At 35.7% G+C, this 20,669-nt stretch overlaps 1 protein-coding gene across 3 annotated transcripts in view; it reads left to right on the forward strand.

The window, feature by feature from the left end:
- Nucleotides 1-20,669, forward strand: part of ANKRD28 (ankyrin repeat domain 28) — a 114,156-nt gene that overhangs the window by 53,237 nt on the left and 40,250 nt on the right. For all 3 annotated transcript variants that reach the window (XR_013975287.1, XM_080926926.1, XM_080926925.1), the window contains exons 3-7: nucleotides 5,288-5,366; nucleotides 11,610-11,680; nucleotides 16,774-16,974; nucleotides 18,560-18,647; nucleotides 20,286-20,428. Coding sequence is in view for 2 of the 3 variants with exons in the window: in XM_080926926.1 (XP_080783052.1) it covers nucleotides 5,288-5,366; nucleotides 11,610-11,680; nucleotides 16,774-16,974; nucleotides 18,560-18,647; nucleotides 20,286-20,428 (582 nt within the window). In the remaining variant the exon portion in view is untranslated. The remainder of the gene's footprint in view (nucleotides 1-5,287; nucleotides 5,367-11,609; nucleotides 11,681-16,773; nucleotides 16,975-18,559; nucleotides 18,648-20,285; nucleotides 20,429-20,669) is intronic.

A 20,669-nucleotide genomic window follows, 5' to 3' on the forward strand; every position in this document is an offset into this window, starting at 1 on the left:
CCACTTCTTTTTTTTTTCCTGGAACTTCCATAATGCAATGTTATTCTCCTGTGACACCTCACACATGTGCACGCGCGCAAACACACACCTCCCATTTCTTCTTTCTACCCCAAATCCCCAACTGGACTAATTAAAAGGCCTGTCTACATTCAGAAATTCTGCTTGACATATCTATTTTTAAGACTTAAGTTTTACATTTTCATTCATTGAAGGTTTCGATTGCAAGCCTTCTGTTTGGGGCTTTTGTTTTTGCTTGTTTATTTTGTTTTACTTATGCTTTCTATTGAATTTTTTTATTCAGGTCATGAATTGCTTTTCTGATTTCATTAAATTATCTGTCAGGTTTTATTTTTTCCTTGACTCATGTCATGCTTCACTAAGATCATTCAGAATTCCTTTCCAGACAGTTTGTAAACGTGCTTTTATTTGAGGTCAGATAGTGAGTTTTCTACTAGCCTTTCTACTGGGTAGGTGTGTAGACTCTGATTCTGGGTTAACTCTGTATGACTTCTGCAGTTCTCTTTAACTGTGATTCTTGTAGGAACCATCTGTACTATACTTATCAGTGATCAGGCTTCTCAGAGTTTCCTCCACTTGAAAGGCCCTGTCTACTTCTGGCTTTCACTGTGAACTATGTGTTTCCTAGGCATGGTCACTGAGTTTGGGAGCAAGGGTTTCAGCTTTTCTCCAAGAAATAGATCCATGCATCATATGCAGACATGCTGGAGTGACAGCTGTCTCTCAAGAATGGAGATACATATAGTTACTGGCCCTCAAGGGAGGGTGCACTCTAGCAGTAGATTCAGTTTCAAGATGGCTTCAAGCTGTAATGGATTAGACCATGGTTGTGAACATTTATCATGGGCTCCTACTCTGGTAATAAAGTTACACAAACTCCAAGCAGCTTTCTAAGTTATAAAGAGCAGATGAGGGCCACAAGAATCATCTGTGTTGTCACCCACAGGGCAATAGAGACTATTGATGACTTGTTCTTTATGTCTTCTTAAGAAATCCATCTTAGCTGTCAATCACGATGGAGGAAACATCTCAGGAAAGAAACAGTATACTTCACTCTTCTCTGTGGTGTTATTTGGGGACTTTGTGCTCCACAGCAATCTCACCACTCACTGCCTCAGATTTGTTACTTGCTCTTGGGTATCCTCTTTGTTTTGGAAGCAGGGGAAGGGGCGGAACTGACAACAGTGAACAGCAGACAGACAGCTCTAGTCAGTCACTCTGCTGGTGTCTTTATTTTTATTTTTAAAAGCAAGTATGTGGTAAGGACTCCCTCTCCATCCATCCCTCCCTCCCTTCTGTGAGTGTGTGTGTGTGTGTGTGTGTGTGTGTGTACAATGTGCATGTCTGTGTGTGTGTGTATGTGTGTGTGTGTGTGTGTACGTACACAATGTGCATGCCGTAGCTCATACGTGTAGGTCAGGGAACAGCTTGCTAGAGTATGTTCTTTCTTCTAACATTTGGGTTCCAGGGATTGAACTCAGGTAATCAGGCTTGTTGGTACATGGTTTTACTTTATTATGGTCTCTGTTTCTTAATTTAAGTTATAAGTACAGCCTTTCATTGTGTAGATGTCCAATTGGTAATCTTCTCTTCTGATATGTTGAAAGTGTAATGATTGCTAAGCATTTCAGTGTACCGATATATTCATTAGACTTTTTTAAAATTAAGCTCAAGGCTTTTTTATTAATTATGTATAACTCAGTAATAAAAATATTTTTCTTGAACTATACCCACAATACATTATCTATACCTTCCATTTTGAGTTTATTTAAGTGGTATGAGAAATTAAGCCCTTAGCTGACCATGCTAAGCCAGGTCTGGTAGCAGTGTCTGTAATTTCTTCACTATGAAAGCACAGGTCGGATCATGATGAGTTTGGGCCTGCATGGATCATGTAGGAGCTCCAGGTCAGCCTGTGGCACGTAGGGAGGCTCGCTAGGACAAATAATATGTAGCCTGCTGATTGTGGAAATTTTTGGTTCTTCATTCTTAATTTAGTTATTTAAATGTCATTTAAATAAGCTACAAATACACAAATTACTACCACATTTTATTATTAGCAAGCATGACCCCAGTGTATGATCAAGGGTGTGTGGATTTATTAGTGGAAGACTATGAGTCAAAGAACATTGTGTAAAAACTAGTTATTCATAATATCCAGGAGTCCAAGAATATTGGTTAATCTTGTGATTTAAATAAAGGTTGGTTAAGAGTTTGTGTTCTGTTATTTGTAACTATTTAGGAGACATCTAATTTTGTTTTTAGCATTTGCTTCCTACAATGATTGAATAAACAGGTTGGAATTCATTTTTTAAAAAGTAAAATTTAAAGCCATAAGGGGAATTTTAGCTTTTTTATTGCCTAGTTTTCAGTGTTGAACTGTAGTAGAGTGAAATAAGGTCTGTATTTTTTTCTTTCATTATAAATTAATTAATCCCCTTTTATTTTGATTTGCATAGAGGACTCTTCTGTTCGTATGAGTCATAAAATAGCTTCATAGTACTGTAAGCACTGAGTCACAGAACCCCAGGCATCTCTCAGACACGGATGACTCAAGCTCTGTCGTGCTTCCTGTGGTGTTTATGCATTGTGTTAGAGGTGGTTTTCTGTGTGACTGGGTCTAATCACATTTTAACATCAGCAATATTTGTTTGTTTAATGGGTAGACCAAAAAGCCTAGACGAGTTCTAAATTAGTCTTCAGCTTTCAGTAAATCTTTATCTTTCAGTGTTTGCTAGATCTGTGTGAGCTTTTTAACAACTGTTTGGTGCGTGATTTCTCTCAATCTATTCAGTTTCCTGGGATGAAAATTAAAATAAAATGCATGATGTAGTGGATTCTAACTCTGATCATAGAGAGGAAAAACTCTTAGCTCACTAACTTATTTAACATTAATAGCACTAAACTAATTTCCTGTGCAGTATTTTTTTCTCTGCAATATTTTTATATAGTATTACTCAGCCTCCCCAGGCTCAGCTGTTCTTTCTTAGAGTAATTTAGAAATTCCCAAACAAGAACATTTTACAATCTTGAGCTGGGGAGATGGCTAGGTGATTAAAGACCTTGTTAGACAAGCTTGAGAAACCAAGTTTGATATCTGACTACCACATAAAAGACAGATGTCCATGAATACCAGCACTAGGAAGGCAGAAAGTCACCTGGGGCTCATTGCACAACCCTTCTCAAACCAGCAAGCCCTGGGTCCCAGGAACTGATCCTGTTTGAACAAAGCAGACGGTTCTTGATGAATGATCCTCATGTTAACATCTGGTCTCCTCATGCACACGCACTCGCACACACACACACACACACACACACACACACACACACACACACCCTAAAAAACTGTGAAGACTGGGGTAATATGTAGCATATTTAATACAAGCTTTTTCTTCTGAATAGGCTACAAGTCAATGTTCCAGGATGATGGCTTGGCTCTTGAGATGATTCACAATCACATTTAGTCTGCTGTGAGAGTGACCTCCCTCTGCATGTTCAAAGCTGACTCAGTTTCAATCTTCCTTTCAGCCTATAGGGAGTGGGAAGATACTCCAGCTATAATCTAGTTTTCATTTCATTTTGTTTTTTAAGACAAAATCTTGCTAGCCTGATCCAGAACTCCATTTTGTAGCCCAGAGTGGAGTTGAACTGTGATCTCTGCCTCAGCTTCCCTAAATGCTGTTGTGCATGTATCATCATCATCTAGCTCCATAGTTACCTTTTAAAAGGTCTTCGGTGAAGCAACCTAACTAACTTAAGGTAATCCAGGGATATAACCTCTCACCATGTAGGTAAATGGCAAGTTACAACTTGCTTTCTTATAGACAGCAAGAACAAAATATTAAAGAAAAACAAAACAACAACAAAAAATCTTAGTCTATTACAAAAGCCTTCATGAACAATACTAAATGTAAATTTCAAAATAGTTATCCCTAAATAAATAATTTTTACAATATAACCGTGTCAGTAATAGTCAATTATAAATTTGTATATATATATTTATTAAAAATATCTTAATGTGACATTACTTTGTATCTTGCTTCATCAATTGGAGTACACTTGATTAGGAGGAAGATTTGGAAAAAGATGGTTTTTGGGGTTTTTTGTTTGTTTGTTTGTTTTGTTTTGTTTTTTAAACAGACATGTATGTATTCTGGGTATGAAAGCAAAAGCTAACAAATGTTAAGACTAACCTTAGTATTGTGTTAAAGGATAATTTTAAATTCACAAAGGCAATTTTTTTCTATGCTTCTAATGAGTACTCCTATGGAAATATTTTGATTAGTGAATTATCTGATCATTTGAAGTTTGTATTTAGTGTGTTAAGCTGACAATTCTAAGCTGTTTTAAAATTGTGGAAGTGTATTGGGAGGAAGTAGCATATAAAAATCTTTGCTCAAGCTTGCGTAGCATGCACTCCTTTAATCCCAGTACTTGGGAAGCAGAGGCAGGTGGATCTCTCTAGTCTACATAGTGAGACCCTATCTTGAAAAAACGATGTGTATGTGTGCGTGCATGTGTTTGTGTGCGTGGTTAAGCATGTGGAGGTGTCCGTGTAAGCCCAACTGCAGTATATGAATCAATAAAGTCTTAAACTGTCTTCCTGTCTGTATTTTAATTTTTATTTATTCTTTGATGGACTTTATACAGGTTGAATATATTCCTTATTTAAAATTCTTGGGATTAGAGTATGTGAGATTTAAGATTTTAAAAAATATTTGGGGGATATTCATTTATCCATCCATTCATCTATCCATCCAACATTATTTTGAGGATGAGATTCAGGAATCAAATCAATCATGAGATTTACTATTTCACGTGCCTTATATACATCAGCTAAGGATAGTTGTGCACAATATCTTTAAGAATTTTACATGTGAGACAAAATTTTTTCAAAGTTAATTTTTCATTTATGGTGACATCACCTCTAGAAACCTTTTGGAATTTGTTTTATTTCAGCTATTTTAAAAATAGGACTGGACAGTTCAGCTCAAGCCATGGTTTTATAGCCAAGTACCATGTAAAGGCCTTTACTTGTCTTAACTATAAAACACCCAATCTATTTATTCATTTATTTATTCATTTATCTATTTATTTATTTATTTATTTATTTATTTATTTATTTATTTATTTATTTATTTATTTATTTATTTATTGGTTAGACTTGGGGAGTAGAGTTGTGGAAATAATAATTTGGTGGATTATGTTGAATTTTATTTACACTCCAGTGTTTTTTTATTTTAAAAGTGCTCTTTTATTTTTTTCACAGGACAATGAAAAGAGAACTCCTTTGCATGCTGCTGCCTATCTTGGTGATGCAGAAATCATTGAGCTGCTTATTTTATCTGGTATGGCAACTCCTGAGTCATGTGTTCAGTTCTGTCATAGTGAGCGTTTGTCAGGCTGGAATGCCTACGGAATGCATAACCTGTGTCTTAATATTGGTTTCATAAGTAAACCAGTTTAATTTTTTACTCCAAAAATTTGCTCATATAGCCTGTTTTGAGTGCTTAAAGTACTTTAAGAAGTAGAATGAAGATTGGTGTCCTTAAATTCATTAAATACAAGTCACTTTATAGTTTGTCTAAAAATAATAATTGCTATTATGGAAAAATGAAAAACATAGATAAGGAGGAATAGGAAAGAGATAAATGTTATAAAAGGCATTCTGTATTGTAATTTTAGTGGGCCTCATTGAATATAGAGTTTTAAGGAGACAATTATATCTCTCCAAAGGAAAGGGAGGACTAGTGGCCCAGCAACTAGATGGAAAAAAAATAAGTCTTACTGTGTACAGAAATGAAGAATGTGCCAACAGAACTTCTTTAAATGACATTTTTTAAGAGCTGAGGATATGCTTCAGTTGGTAAAGTGCTTATTGTGCAAGCATGCAGCTTAAGTTCAGAATCCTAGCACCTTCGTGAGAGTCCAGGCACAACAGTACAAACGTGTAATCGTACTAGAGAGACAGATAGTGGGTATCTGGAGTTTGCTAGCCAGCCAGTCTGCCAGCAGAAACAGTGATTTTAGGTGCAAAATGACTAAGGAAGACAGCCAACATTGGCTTCTGGTTTCCACATGCATGTCTATACCGTAGGCACCTATATCAGGACACACACACACTGAAAAGAAAATAGCTTTTATTTCAATTTTTTGAAGGTCTTTAAAATACTTTCTAAGAAATTATGCTTTATGACCTGAATATGTAACTCAGCTGGTCTAACATAGAAAACCCTCAGCTATAACATGTAATATGCAATGATGGACAACAATAGCCAGTGGGAAGAAGCTACAACCTGAGGTTGTCTCTGACTACCACACACATCATAGCAGATGCTCATGTGTATTCTAACACACGGCTACATGCACATATCATATAGGTGAGTACACAAAAAGATAAGAAAATGGCTGTGTAAGAAACAGTACAATTTTGTTTCTCTTAATGTCTAGGACTTTTGATAGCTATTGCTATGGGTTTTTTAAAGAATCCTATTTGTTTTTATTTTAATATACATGCTATTTTATATGATCTTGTATGAAGGGGTTCATTTCCCCATTTAGTTAATTTTCTTATGGCTAGAAAAAAACTTCAGATGCTGGGGCTGAATCAGACTCATTCTTTCTTGTAAAAGTGAATATTTCCAGTAACAACTTTAGTTACCAAATAACAGCAGTGTAATAACTAACTACAGTGCAAGTGAGTTCATTCAGACCGAATCCACTCTGTTTTTGTAGCCGCACGGCCTCCTCTATTGAATCTACTGGTGGAACTGCAGACAGCTGTTTTTCCTCACGTCCATCAGTGATCTGTTGATGGTTGGCTGCTAACCCTCCATCACTAGTGTAAGAAGTAACCAGGTTGCCTGCTTGATCTCTTCTTTAGCAGTGTTCTTCTGTGGAAAGATTGGGGCTTAGAACATACACAGCTAGGAGAAAGGAGCACATTCACAGTAGGACAAAATGTTCTTTTGGAGAACTCAGTAGCTTTCCCTGTATCTGAAGACGCTTCCCTTGAGTCAGTGACCATGCCCATTGGGTACATATTTCTTATAATAGGTAGACATTTGTATATTTGGGTTTATAGTAACATGTTAGTTACTATTGTATTTCTCTGATAAAATGCCATAACCTGTTAACTTAGATAAGGAAGGACTTATTTGGGGGGGCTTATGGTTCCAGTAGGGTCCATAATTATGGGAACAGCATGAGAGCAGAAGTCAGACTGAAGGTGGACTCTGACTACTCACATCTAAAATCACAAACAGGAAGTGGACAGCACTGAAAACTATACATGGGTTGGATTTTTTTCCCCCACATGGCTTTTAAAACCTCAAAGCCAACCCCTATTGACACACCTCTTCCAGCAAGGACACACCTCCTAAGCCTTTCTCAGACAACTAGGAAATCAGGTACTCAAATATTGGAGACTTATGGGGGCCTCTCATTTGAACCACCACGTCTACTTGTTGGCTCAGATAAGCTCCTGGTCATCTCACAATGCAAATTAACTTCAAAACCCTCCATAGCATTTTGCAGACTGTGAACACACTGTAGACTTTCACAGACACTGACACTGTTTTAAAGAATTAAGTCTCTTCTGAGATTCAAAAAAGTGTCTCAGCTGTAACCCCCTATAAAATAAAAACAAATGATATACTTACATCACAAATGACTCAAGATACACATTCCTAAAGGGAGGACTAGAGGAATAGTGGGAAACATTAGACCAAAGCAAGACCAGAACCTGGCAGGACAAACTCCAAATTCTATAGCTTCTTGTCTGATGTCAAAGTGTGCTTAGATGGAACTGCTGTTCCAGCTTTTCTACCTGAAAGATTACAGCATCATCACCACAACCACCACTGCCACCATCAAGCAGGTAGCCTAAACAACAGCATTTTCTCATAGTTCTGGTCAGAAGCCTGAGATGAAGGTATAAGAAGGATTACTTCCTTCTCAAAAGAAAAGGCTCTGTTGTGCCTCTTCCCTTGGTCTGTGAATGTTGTAGACAAAGGCCTTCTCCCTCTGCTTTCACTCCATCTGCATCAGTGTCTACATTTCTTGCTATTTTAAAAATATCTTTACTACTTCTTTAAGAACTATGTATCGAGGGCTGGAGAAACAGCCCAGTGGGTAAAATAGTCAACACCACCATCTTCCTTAAACGGCTCTCTCTCTTCTTTACCTTCATATTGCTTGCAGCGATTCTCCTGCCAAAACATCTACCAATAACCTAGTGGGAACAGTGGAGATGGACTTGCTACTATATAGTGTCTGTTTGAGTGACCAGGATGTAGTGAAGAGATGAGTCTTTTCTCAGTGACTTAGCATCTCTGAAGCTCACAGATTTTATCTTTTGTCGTGTGTAAAACATGTGATGATACTGAGAAGCTGTTACAGGTTTGGTTTCTTTTTTTTCTCTCTCTACAAAGAGAGTTTATGTTTTAAGGGAATATAATGCTCTCCCCCAACCCCTGTATTTTCCTTTTTTTTTTTTTAATCTTTCTTTTAAAAAATTAATTATTTATTTTATTTATATTAGTACACTGTTGCTCTCAACAGACACACCAGAAGAGGGCATCAGATCTCATTACACATGGTTGTGAGCCACCATGTAGTTGCTGAGAATTGAACTCAGGACCTCTGGAAGAGTAGTCAGTGCTCTTAACAACTGAGCCATCTCTCCAGTCCCTCTCTTCATCTTTCTTGATAATTTTTCTGGCTAGTATTTATACTCTCTACTAGCAGTTGAACTACTTAACTTTACTCTGGCTGTGTCTTGCATTATTAGAATGGCTTTGCCATCTAATGCATATATTAATGTATGGCTAATTTTAGGAGAGTTCTTTATTGAACAGAAACTGGAAATATACTGCCTTCAGAGAGATTACCAAAAGAGGCTCTAGGAATCTGAAACAATAAAAATGTGCTGCTGTACTGTGGCTCTTTTATCATTATTGTTGTTTATTTCCTTTGATAGAAACACAGCCAATTACATTCTTGAACAAGTACATCATCACTATGTCATGATTTGTTAATATGCAAATCCCATACAATTTAATGCACGTGTGTAAGAAAGAGACCTTTTTCATTCATGCCTGCAGATTATTTTCATAAAATTGGCCTTTACATCATGAGAAATTAAAACATTTGATTAGTGCTTTTAAAAGAAGCACAGGATATAACAAAAGATAGCTGTTTTCTAAAACAAATAAATGATAAGTTTAAAATCCTATTATTGAACAAGTTTTAGTATTGTTTGTTGTAAGCGGCTGTGTCATTCATTATACCTTCCGTTCACTTTTAATGGATTCTTTATTGTAGTCGCTTGTTTTAATAAATTAGTTTTGACATATTGAAACATGAAGAAGAAAGACTGTCAGAACAAGACAATGAATTGGAAGTTTTCTTTAGAATTTTCATCTCCTTAATGTACCATTAAATTAGATTGTTTTCAGGTAGTTATATATTTGATAACCTATATCCAAAAGAAATACTTAAATTTCTACCCAATTTATGGTTCATTTTTTTATTGTCTGTACTTGGAGTCAAATTCTTGAAATATTTTTATAACTATCTTTTAATTTTTTTCTTCAGTATGTTTCTTTTTTTGAGTAATATTTATCATGATTGAAAATAGTAGAAACTACAATAATAGAAAATAATAGTGAAGAAACACACACATACACACACACACGCACACCAGCCTTCTGTTTGCCTGCCCAGTATAAGTGTACCCGGAAACCAGCCACTCAACCACTCAGGTTCCTACTCTCTTGCAATCTTGTCATCCCTCTGTGGTTTCAGTATTCATACAAACAAATATGAATATGACTTACCTCTTCCTATTTATAATTACAGGTAGAACATTATTGACTATTGATTTTTATTTTCATCTTTTTTACTTTTTATTTCTCAGGCTTTATCAGCACATGGAGAGCTACCTTAGTGATATGTGTGTGTAAAACACAGTTCTGTTCTCTTTTAATTACTTCAAAGCTGACTTCCTGAGGTATTAATGAGACCTCAGTTTTTGCCTTTGTTGGCTCAGGTACTATCCCTTCTAGTTTTCTGTGTCTGTACCTTCAGGCCTGTATTTCTATGTATAGACCTATATGTGGGTATAAGTACTTACGTAGAAAGAGCTGTAGGGATTCTTGAGAACCTTGGAATTTTTCAGCAGGCAATTGAGAGAATCGAAGACCCCATTGTTCTTCACTAATTTGACAATGTGAACCTTTAAAGAAAAGTGAACATTTCAAATGTTTTAACCTTGACTAAAAATAGCTTGACTTTTTATGGTCAGGTTGTCTACCTCAGTCTTCTTGGCCTCCAGGGGCCTGACAACTAGTTGCCTAAATATTTATTCCACAAATACACTGTTGTTGGAAGTGTTTCTTATTGGTATGCACAGGACCCTGAGGTGGATCCCTCGCTCTGCAGAGTACTTTTTAAATATATACCCTGCTTTCTTTGACCAGTTGTTTTATTGGCTTCACTTCGTTTTGTCTCATCTTCATGTTTTATATTCTTTTGTGTTGAGCACCTCTAGACCATCAACATGTGCTATATGTTCTGGATTTATTACAGGATAATTTTTGTACCAAGGTATTATAAAGTCTGTTTTTTAGATGAAGAATCTTAGGTACAGAGGGGTCACAGCACTGTTTAGAAGGTTTGTCCTGTACCTCTAAGTGTTAGAGCTATATGTAGCCACTGCATTTTATTATCTATCCCCTGAACTCTCACACTTAAAAACTGAGAAACAGTGTATTAGGAAGTATGAATTTTAGTAATACTTGACTCTGGTTTGTACACACAAGTATAAAACTACATCAATTTATTAAGAATTATTCAACATATTCTTTTGTTATCATCTAGGAAATTAGGAATTGGGATTTGGGGCATAAAACTATTAGAGTGATGTATACATCAGGAGCTGACGACCAGTTGAATAGTCAGAGCTGTGTTCTTTCTGCTCGCAACACGCTACTTATAATGGATGTTCTTATCTTACTGGGTCTATTTATATTTTGTTGGTACTTTGTCTGTTGACTTAATTTTAATATTTGATTTTTAAAAGATACTTTTTAAAACTTTAGGTATAACCAATAAAGACTTGTAAATTGGTTTATTTTCCTACATCTCTAAACATTGGATTCATTTTTGTATGATAACCTATAGTATTAATGTGTTTGTCGTTATACCTGTAATTATCTTTATATTACTTTATGACATTATATATTTATTAGTAAAGAAATACAGTAAAGAAATAATATTTTAAGTATTTGAGATTAACATTTTAAAGTGGGATTTGATTTTATCATGAATATGCTCTGTATAAAGGTGGCTTTTCTAGCCTAACTATAAAATGCTGTTTATTTCCTTTTTAATACAAAGAACTGACTCCTTTTGGGTAGTTATATTAACTCAGAAGAATAATTTTGTTTTATAATTTAAGGGTAATAATACATCGGAAGAAAATATACAAGTAATTTCTCAATTGTTACCCCTTGGAACTACATAACTTTAGGTTTATTAAAAAGCACTTCATGTAAGATATTTCAATTATTTTTTTCTTCTTGTTGCAGGAGCTAGAGTTAATGCCAAAGACAGCAAATGGTTGACACCTTTACACAGAGCAGTTGCATCTTGTAGTGAGGTATGACGTTTCTCATCGTGAATGTATATAAATGTACATAAAGAAGCACTAAGTAGGTCTGCATGGGTCCAACTTAAAACTGTATTTTTTTAACAGAAGGGAAAAAAAAAACTACTACAAGACCTAGAACAGTCTTTTTACTTCAGAATTTGTACAATTAACAAGCTAAGTTAATTGTTACATCTCTTCTTTTGTGTGTCATATTCGTGAGAGAATTTGAAGTAAATGAGCACATGCCCTTATTTCTGCCCCTCCATCATAAGAAAGTGTTTTCTAACACTTCCAGTCTTTTCTTTGCTGGTTCATAATGCCCTGTCACAAGACTCTGCTTAGCACAGTCATCAGTATTGTAGAATGATAAATTTCAACATTGAAGTTGAAATTTAGGAATTACTTTTTTTGAGATTTAAACTCATTTTAATAAAAATTTTTGAGATGTGGAATATTACTTTTAAGTGCATTTTATGAATGGTGTATGTGTGTACTCATGCATGTTCACATGTGTTTGAACACACAGATATATGTGAGTGTACTTATATTTGTATGCACATATGTGTGGAGACCCAAAGTTGATATCCGATGTTTTTCTTGTTCACAATCCACTTTATTCATTGAAACAGGGTCTCTTGCTGAACTTTACCAACTTAGGCCAGGCTAGCTGCCCTGGGTATTTACTGTTTCTGCTTCTAAAGTTCTGGGATTACAGGCAGCTACTACACTGGCCTGGCTTTTTAAAAAAATAAAACAAAAACAAAAACAAGGGTTCTGAGGATCCAAACAAGGGTCCTCACACTTGTAATTTATCAAACACTGTGCCATTGCTCCAGCCCTTGATGCCCATTGCAGCAGACCCAAAAGTATTACCTTAAAAAATGTGAGGTTTCTCACATGGAAAAAAGACTTTTCCTATTTATAGACCTATCTATATATTGTATGTACATTCAGACAACTGGCATTTGTCCTGGTTGGGTTTGGGTTGGCTTTGTTCAAATTAGCACAAGATAGTCATCTAAGAAGAGTGTTTTCTTTTGTTTTTTTGGAGATAGGCTCTTACTCCTTAATGTAGGCTAACATCAAACGCTGATCTTCCTGCCTTATCTTATCCTCCCAAGTATCAGGATCTTGGTGTATACCACTGTGCCTAGCTTGGTCTGTTTTGTTTGTTTGTTTGTTTTTGTTTTCAATGTGTATGGGTGTTTTGCCTGCATGTATGTCTGTGTGCCACAGATACCCCTGGATACTAAAAAGGAGTGCCAGATCTCCTAGAGTTATTGTTTGTAAGCTGCTGTGGGTCTTGTGAATTGATCCCAAGGCCTTTGCAAGAGCAGCCAAACACTCTCAATTTCTTAGCCATCTTTCCAGCCCCAGAAGAGAGAATCTTCTTTGAGAAAATGGCACTATTAACATTTTGGCCTGTAGGCAAGTCTGTGGGATGTTGTTTTTATCCGTGATTTGATGTGGGAGGGCCCACCCAGCTTACAGTGAGTAGTACATCCTTTGGCAGGTGGTACTGGGTTATATATGAAAGCACACTGAACAAGTTGTGAAGAGCATGCCTGTAAGCAGCACTCCTGCATGGCCTTTGTTCCAGTGTTTGCCTCCAGCTTCCAGCTTGACTTTCTGCCCTAACTTCTTTCATGATAAGCTATAAAATGAAGTTAATCCTTTCCTCACCAATTGCTTTTGGTCGTGGTGTTTTTTATCACAACAGTAGAAACCCTAACTAAGACAGCATTCTTAAACAGGTCTCTTTATTTTCTCTAACTGTAATGGAAGTGTAGGGTCATAAGTCTCTGTGTGTCTTTGGTTTACTCTCTGTCTTCTCAGATGTTAGTAGATTCCTGAGCATATCTTCAGTCTTTTTGCCAACAGATACTAGTGTTGTTTCCTGTATTCAGTAATCCTTGAGCCCTAATGTAATAGCTATTCACACTTTAATGTCACCACTGTGTGCTAGCTATCTTTCAGCAGTCTTCAAAGTCTGCTGGTGCTCTGTTAGTGTCCTCTTTCTCCTAGAGAAGAGCACCAAGGGGTAGTTTTTGTAAGACTGGAAGTGATAGTTCTTTATATATGCCCAAGAGTAAAAACTGTGTATAGTAGTTCCATTTTTAAGTTTTTAAGGACTTTCCAAAATAATTTCTATAATGGGAGTATTAATTTTCATCTCCACCAGTAGTGAATGTGTTCCTCTTCTCATTCTCCTTAACATTTGTTGACTGTGACAAGCAAAGCCAGTGAGCTATTTGTCATCTGCTGGGATGCCCTTCTGTGTTAGATCTAGAGGGTGCCACTGTAGAAAGTTCCAGAAGGTCCTTAAGCCACTAGCTCGGACAGGCAGTCCTGTGTCCTCAGCAATTGTGCAGGTAATTTGTTCTAAGAGAGAAAGTCATACAGTAGCCAGGCTCAAAGTGTCTTTGCATATTGGGATCAGCACAGTGGCTTGAAATGCCCTGAGCAGTAATATCTGGATGCCACCATGAGAGGCTACCTCCAAAGTTCTAGTTTCTGTATGATTCGATTGAACATTAGCTTTTTACTATCAGGGTTCCCAGCTTAGGATTGGTTCTTTAACATATCAGAGAGCTTTATACCAGCTGCTTAACACCTGTTGCAAGCATTACATTTAGATCTCAAGAGTTTTCTAGTAAACTATAGGTTTTTTTTTAAGTCAAGAATCATTGCATCTATAATAAAAGTTAAAAAAAATATATATTAAATATAAAATATAATAAAAGTTAAACATAGTTTGGCTTTCTTCTTATTTTTATCCATCTCCTTTGTGTCTTTCTTTTGCTGTAGCTAAAACTTTGAGTACTGTATCAAATAAGAGAAAAGAATGGGAATTCTTAGGTCTTGTTTCCAACTTTAGAGGAAATGGTCTCTTTTGTTTCTGTTTACTACAATGAATTTTATAGTTTTGTTGTGTATACTCTATTATTTTGATGTATATTCCATCTACTCCTAATATCTTCAAAACTTTATTAGGAAGGTGTGATGTATTTTTGTGATACGCCTTTTTAGTATCAATCAAAATGATTATGTGGTTTCTTCTATCCATATGCTACATTATATTTATTAATTTATATACATGAACCAGTGTTGTCTTTCTGCAATGAAGCACATTTGGTCATAACATATAATCTTCTTCATGTGTTCCTGAATTTCATTTTCAAATATTTTGCTGAGAATGTTTGCATCTGTTCATTAAAGAAACTGGTCAGTAACTTTCTTATTGTTGTTCTGTGTCTTTACCTGGTTTGGGAATCAGAATATGAGCTCATAGAATGAACTTGGTAGTGCTCCTTCGTTTTCTGATTGTGGAGCAAGTCTAGAGAAATAGGTATGAGATCTTTCTTGAAAGTTTGGTGGGATTCAGCAGTTAATTCATCTGGTCCTGGGCTTTTCTTTTGATTGTGGCTTCCAAGATATCATCACTTATAGTGGATCAGTTTACATTATTTCTATTTTCTAAGTTTAATTTTTTGGTTATAGTACATTTAGAAATGTTTCTATTTCTTCTGGGTCATCTAACTTCTTAGAGTATACTTTTTCATAACAGTTCCTAGTAACATTCTGTAGTTTGCTGAAGTATATTGTAATGACACCCTTTGCATCTTGAATTTTGTAATCTGTGTCTTCTCCCCTTTTCTTTCACTAGATTGGCTAAAGATTTGTCTGTTTTACTAACTTTTTCAAAGAACCAATTCTTTGTTGATTTTGCGTTTTGTTGTTTAAAGTTAATTTCATTCATGTATTCCCTAATCTGTATTATTTCTTATCATCCACAGAGATATTTGCACTCCCATGTTTATTGCTGCTTTATATACCATAGCAAGGAAGTTAAGCCAATCTAGTTGCTTATCAGTAGATCAATGGTTAATTAAAGTATGGTACAAATGAAATATTATTGAGCTTTAAAGAAAAGAGAAATCAAAGTTTGCAAAAAGGTGGTGGACTTAGAATATATAATACTGAGATCAGATAGTTTCACAAAGAAACAACATGTTTTTTCTCATGGACTCTGGCCTATAACTTATGCATTATATATTCACACATGATGCGTATAAGCAGATAAATGGATATATGTACTTGTCTAAAGGAGAACAAGAAAAGGTAAATATTAGGTGATAAGGAAGGGTGGAATGCAGATATAGCTCACAAGTATAAACAGAAATGAAGCTCATTGTGTTTCTAGTTTTAACTCTCATGGATTTGGAGGGTGTGGCAGTTAAATGCAAAAATATTGAAGGTAAGATTCAGTGTTAAGTTTCTTTCGGGATGACCTTTCTAACTATCACATTGTGATCTATAGACTTTGGGTCTGGCTGATTTCTTTGTGCGATGGTGTTTATTCTCAAGTTCTTTACAGTAAAGTTTTAGTTAAAGCCTTAGTATTGAGATTTTATTCTAGTTCTGCCACTTTTTATTTTTATATTTGGTTTCATAATTACTAAACAAGATTACCACTGTGACCAGAAAATTTTGCTGTTTAGTCATGATTATATTGCTTGATGTTCATGGCATATAAGTTCCTGGAATCCTAACGAACATCTACACTATAAAAGTGGTACTATGGGATTTTTTCATGTACTTCTAGGAGATGAATGTTTTGAAACAGTAATTCTTAAGTTGCTTCAACACTAACATGCTAAATAAATAGCATTACAATAAAAGAACTTTTATATACTAACTTAATTAACCAGACCTAGTGATTCTTTTCCACTTGATAAATGTAACAAATAATTCTTTGAGCTATGAGAAATATCTTTTTAAATTTGCGCATATTTAATATCAAAATAATAAATCTTATTAAAGCTCCTTAATGTATATGTTATATTTTGCTAGTAAGAAGTATATGCTATTAACACTTAAAAAACATGCATTTCTTTAGGCTTTTTTGTCTATACATTTTTATAGAAAGTACAGTGCTTTTAGTAAGAAAAGAGAATATGACTCTAAGTAGTATCTTGAAATTCAAAATATTTTTTTAAATTTTCATTATTTATAATGAACTCTTTCATAACTTATTTTCTCTAACTGTGTACATCTTTATAAATTTCTCAAAATATTCAATCCTCTCGTTTATATATTAGGAAGCAGTTCAGATACTTTTGAAGCATTCTGCTGATGTTAATGCTCGAGATAAAAACTGGCAAACCCCTTTACACATAGCTGCTGCTAATAAAGCTGTAAAGTGTGCTGAATCCTTGGTACCTCTTCTGAGTAATGTGAACGTGTCGGACCGAGCAGGAAGAACTGCATTACATCATGCAGCTTTCAGTGGGCATGGCGAGGTAGGTGCATCCATTTAGAGAATGATTGTCTCCTAGCCTCTAGTTAGTAATGAGTTTGCCTTCCTTTCTTTCATTCAATTCACAGGAAAAGCAAAAAATTCTCTTGATATTGCCCTTAGAAAGCCTCCTAGCCTTTTTTCTGTTTTCAGTGATGCAAGTGGTCCCAAATTAAAAGATTTATTTAGTACTTAGTACACATGTACTAGAATTTCATAATGACCTAGAATGAGAGGATTGTCAGCTAGCTATAGAATAACATAAGAGATATTCTGTCATTGTGGAGAAAGTGCAGGAAGACAGCAGTTCCATTGTTCTTTCGGAAGGAAGTATAATTGCAAAGAAAGGTGATGTTTGGCAACTATGCTTTCTTCTAGTTTATTATTAAGAAAATTCCTTAGTAACGACTATCAAAAGAAAACAGACTTAAGAAAATTAGACATCACAATGCTGGGGAGATGACTCAGTCCTTATCTGTGCAAGCAACAAAGACCTGAGTTTAAATCTCTTGCACCCACATAGAAAGCTGGGGGTGCTTGTGTGTACCTGTGGTCCCAGCATAGGTGGACAGAGACAGCCAGAGCTCTTCAATTTGTTGATTAGCCTGCCTAACCAAAGTGGTGAACTCCAGGTGAGAGACCCTGCCTCAAAATAAGGTGAAGCATAATGGAGGAGAACAACCAATATCAAGCTCTGGCCTCCACACACACGCTCAGCCCTGCGCTCACGCGCGAGCACACATACACTCAAAACTTTACATGACATGCAAAGCAGGTGGTTGTCTTTCATCAAGCATCGGCAAGCCTAGTTGAACCGGAGTTAGAAGAACCTTCGTCCGATCCCCCCAACTCCCACTGCCTTCTTTTTTATTTCTTTTATTACTGTTGTTCTTACTCTTCATTTCCCTTCCTTAATTTAAGATAAAATATTGCTATGTTCCAAACTCTTAAACTTCAAGCTGTCCTCCTACCTCAGCCTATTCTAAGCAGTAGGAGCAACAGTGTACCCAGATCCTAGTCCTTCATTTTGAAGACACAGAATCACAGTTTTTGAATGGCATTCTCCGGATTATACAGCTTGAAGCCTAGTGGCCTTGTTGATTTTGAACTGCAGTGCTCTGAATCCTTGCATCGACTATAGCATAGATCACAAAATGGAAAACCAATTATAAATATGTTAGTATTGGTTCATTATGAGCTAAGTAGACTTTGTAATAATTTGTTTTAAGTGTGGTCTGTCTACCATGGACAATTAAATTAAATTTCAGACATTACTGGTATAAGATGGTTGTTACATCCTAATAACACTTTAGGTGTAAATAACAATACAACTTCTATTTAAGTATTCAAACTTTCGATTTTCAAGACTTCGATGTTCTTAAAATACTGAGTAGTTGCAAAGTGTCATCTTAAAAGAGACTGCAGCTTGATTTCAGTAACACAGTGAACCCTCTTCCATGTTATTATACTATATTAAATGTCCTTCAACTAAAGCAATTCAGTGTGAGAATCAAGTTAAATAATCACAAGGCATATTTATGAATAATTTTACTTCTGAATCTCAATGAAACTATTCACTTTTATTCCAGATGGTCGAACTACTTTTGTCCAGAGGTGCCAATATTAATGCTTTTGACAAGAAAGATAGGCGCGCAATCCATTGGGCAGCATATATGGGTATGTACTTTTAAAATTTATCTTTAACGGTATATATAGAGAAAATAATGCATTTGGTGCTTTTGCATTTCTGCATTTTTAATCTGAGTTATACAGTGTCTGAGATTGCTACCCAAGCAGAGCAGGTAGAGAAAAAATGCTGCAACCGTTCATTAGATCTAGTTTATAAAAACTTAGAGAAGAAGGGACATTGCAGATGGTGGCCTGGGATGTTTAACTTACAGTAGGTGCTTTCTAAAAGCTCATTCTCATATCCATTCCCTTTTTACTGGATTATTGCAGTATAAGTTGTGAAGATGCATTAAAAAGCAGCTTATTAAGCTGGAGGGAAAGCTGAAGTGATACTGTGTTTGCTTTGCATGCACAAGGCCTTGACTTCAATCTGACACTGCAAAAAAAAAAAAATCTGAATTGTATTATTATGAACTAAGAGTATGTGTGTTTGTGTTCACGTATGTACATGTGTGTCAGGTCAGCTTCCAGAATCATTTCTCGGGAATTGTCCACCTTATTTTCTGAGTCATGGCCTCTGACTAGGATCTAGGGTTCTATTAGACAGACTAACCAAAGAGACCTGCTTGTTTCCAGCTCCCCAGCACTGGGAGTATCAGTGCACACTCCCATCCCTAAGGGTACCATTTTGGTCACACACTAAATAGCCAGAACCTGAAAATGTGATAGTGCCAAAAATATGTGACTCTTCTTATATAGGGAAATTTTTTTCTTGTTAATTGAAGGTATAAAAGCCAGAAGGAGTTCTGTTTAATCCTAGAGTCTCTTATTCTATGTGGAGTTTTTTTATATCCTTAAGTCTCTGAAGACTTTTTGAGTAGCTTAGGTTGTAGGTTATTCATTATAGGTTACTTATTGGGACAGTTTAGAAACGGTGTATGTGCTTTTAAACAACAAATTTTGTGTTTAAAAGGTATGCACAGTCAGTAGAGTATAGTGAGCCTTTCGCTTTGAAGTAATTAGGTTTGACTTAACAGACTGTTTTCATGAAATGAAGGCCAGAATAATATTGTTTGAGGTTGAGCTTCTGAAATAATCAAGTGTGTGGACCTCAGTCTGGGCCTTACCATGGCTTGGTTGTCCTTGGTTCAATTGATTATGATTAAAGGAATATTCTTTGTTTTGAAGATAGCAGTACATTCTTTATCTACCTTGTGTTGCTATAACAGAATACCCAAGGTTAGGAAATTTATCCTGAGCAGCATTTCATTTCTTTCAAACATTGGAGCTTTGGAAGTCCAAGTGAAGGTTCTGTCATCTGGTCAGTGCCTTCCTTCCTGCGGTGTCATGTCATGACCTGACAGAAGACATCATCACAAGGTAAAAGAGAAAGAAAGAACGTTAAATGATACTGAGACAGAGAAACACGATCTAGTGAAGGTTAACAGTAGAAGTAAATTGTATTGTTTTAGTTACTCTCTACCAGTATTTTTCAAAAATATTCTGAATTCTTAGATTTTTTTTCAATTGTCTTTAATTACAGCATGAATTATTAGATATCATGCATTAGAAATTTAATGTGTTATTTTACATTTCTTCAAAGGTATTCAGGATATATTTAATAATTTCTGTATGCTGATGATTTTTTGCTTCTTTCTTTGTTTTTTTGTTTTTATGTATTTTCAGGTCACATGGAAGTAGTGAAATTACTTGTATCTCATGGAGCTGAAGTGACGTGTAAGGATAAGAAGTCTTACACACCTCTTCATGCAGCAGCCTCTAGTGGAATGATCGGTGTAGTCAAGTACCTTCTAGATCTTGGAGTTGATGTAGGTATACAGATTGAGCAGTGTAAATTAGTGTTATTCTGCTGTCAAAACTTAGGTTTGAAAGATAACTAAAATCTTTGTGCTCTCATCAAATCTTTCTAACTCTTTTTACTAGCTAGTATCTGATATGATCAATATATATGTCTAAGAGAGGATTGTTCTCCTGTGATGAAACACCATGACCAAAGCAAGTTGGGGGGGGGGGGGGAAGGGGATTTATTTGGCTTATGCTTCCATATCA

The sequence above is a fragment of the Micromys minutus genome (assembly GCF_963924665.1).
Source record: "Micromys minutus genome assembly, chromosome: 12".
Classification (NCBI taxonomy): Eukaryota; Metazoa; Chordata; class Mammalia; order Rodentia; family Muridae; genus Micromys; species Micromys minutus.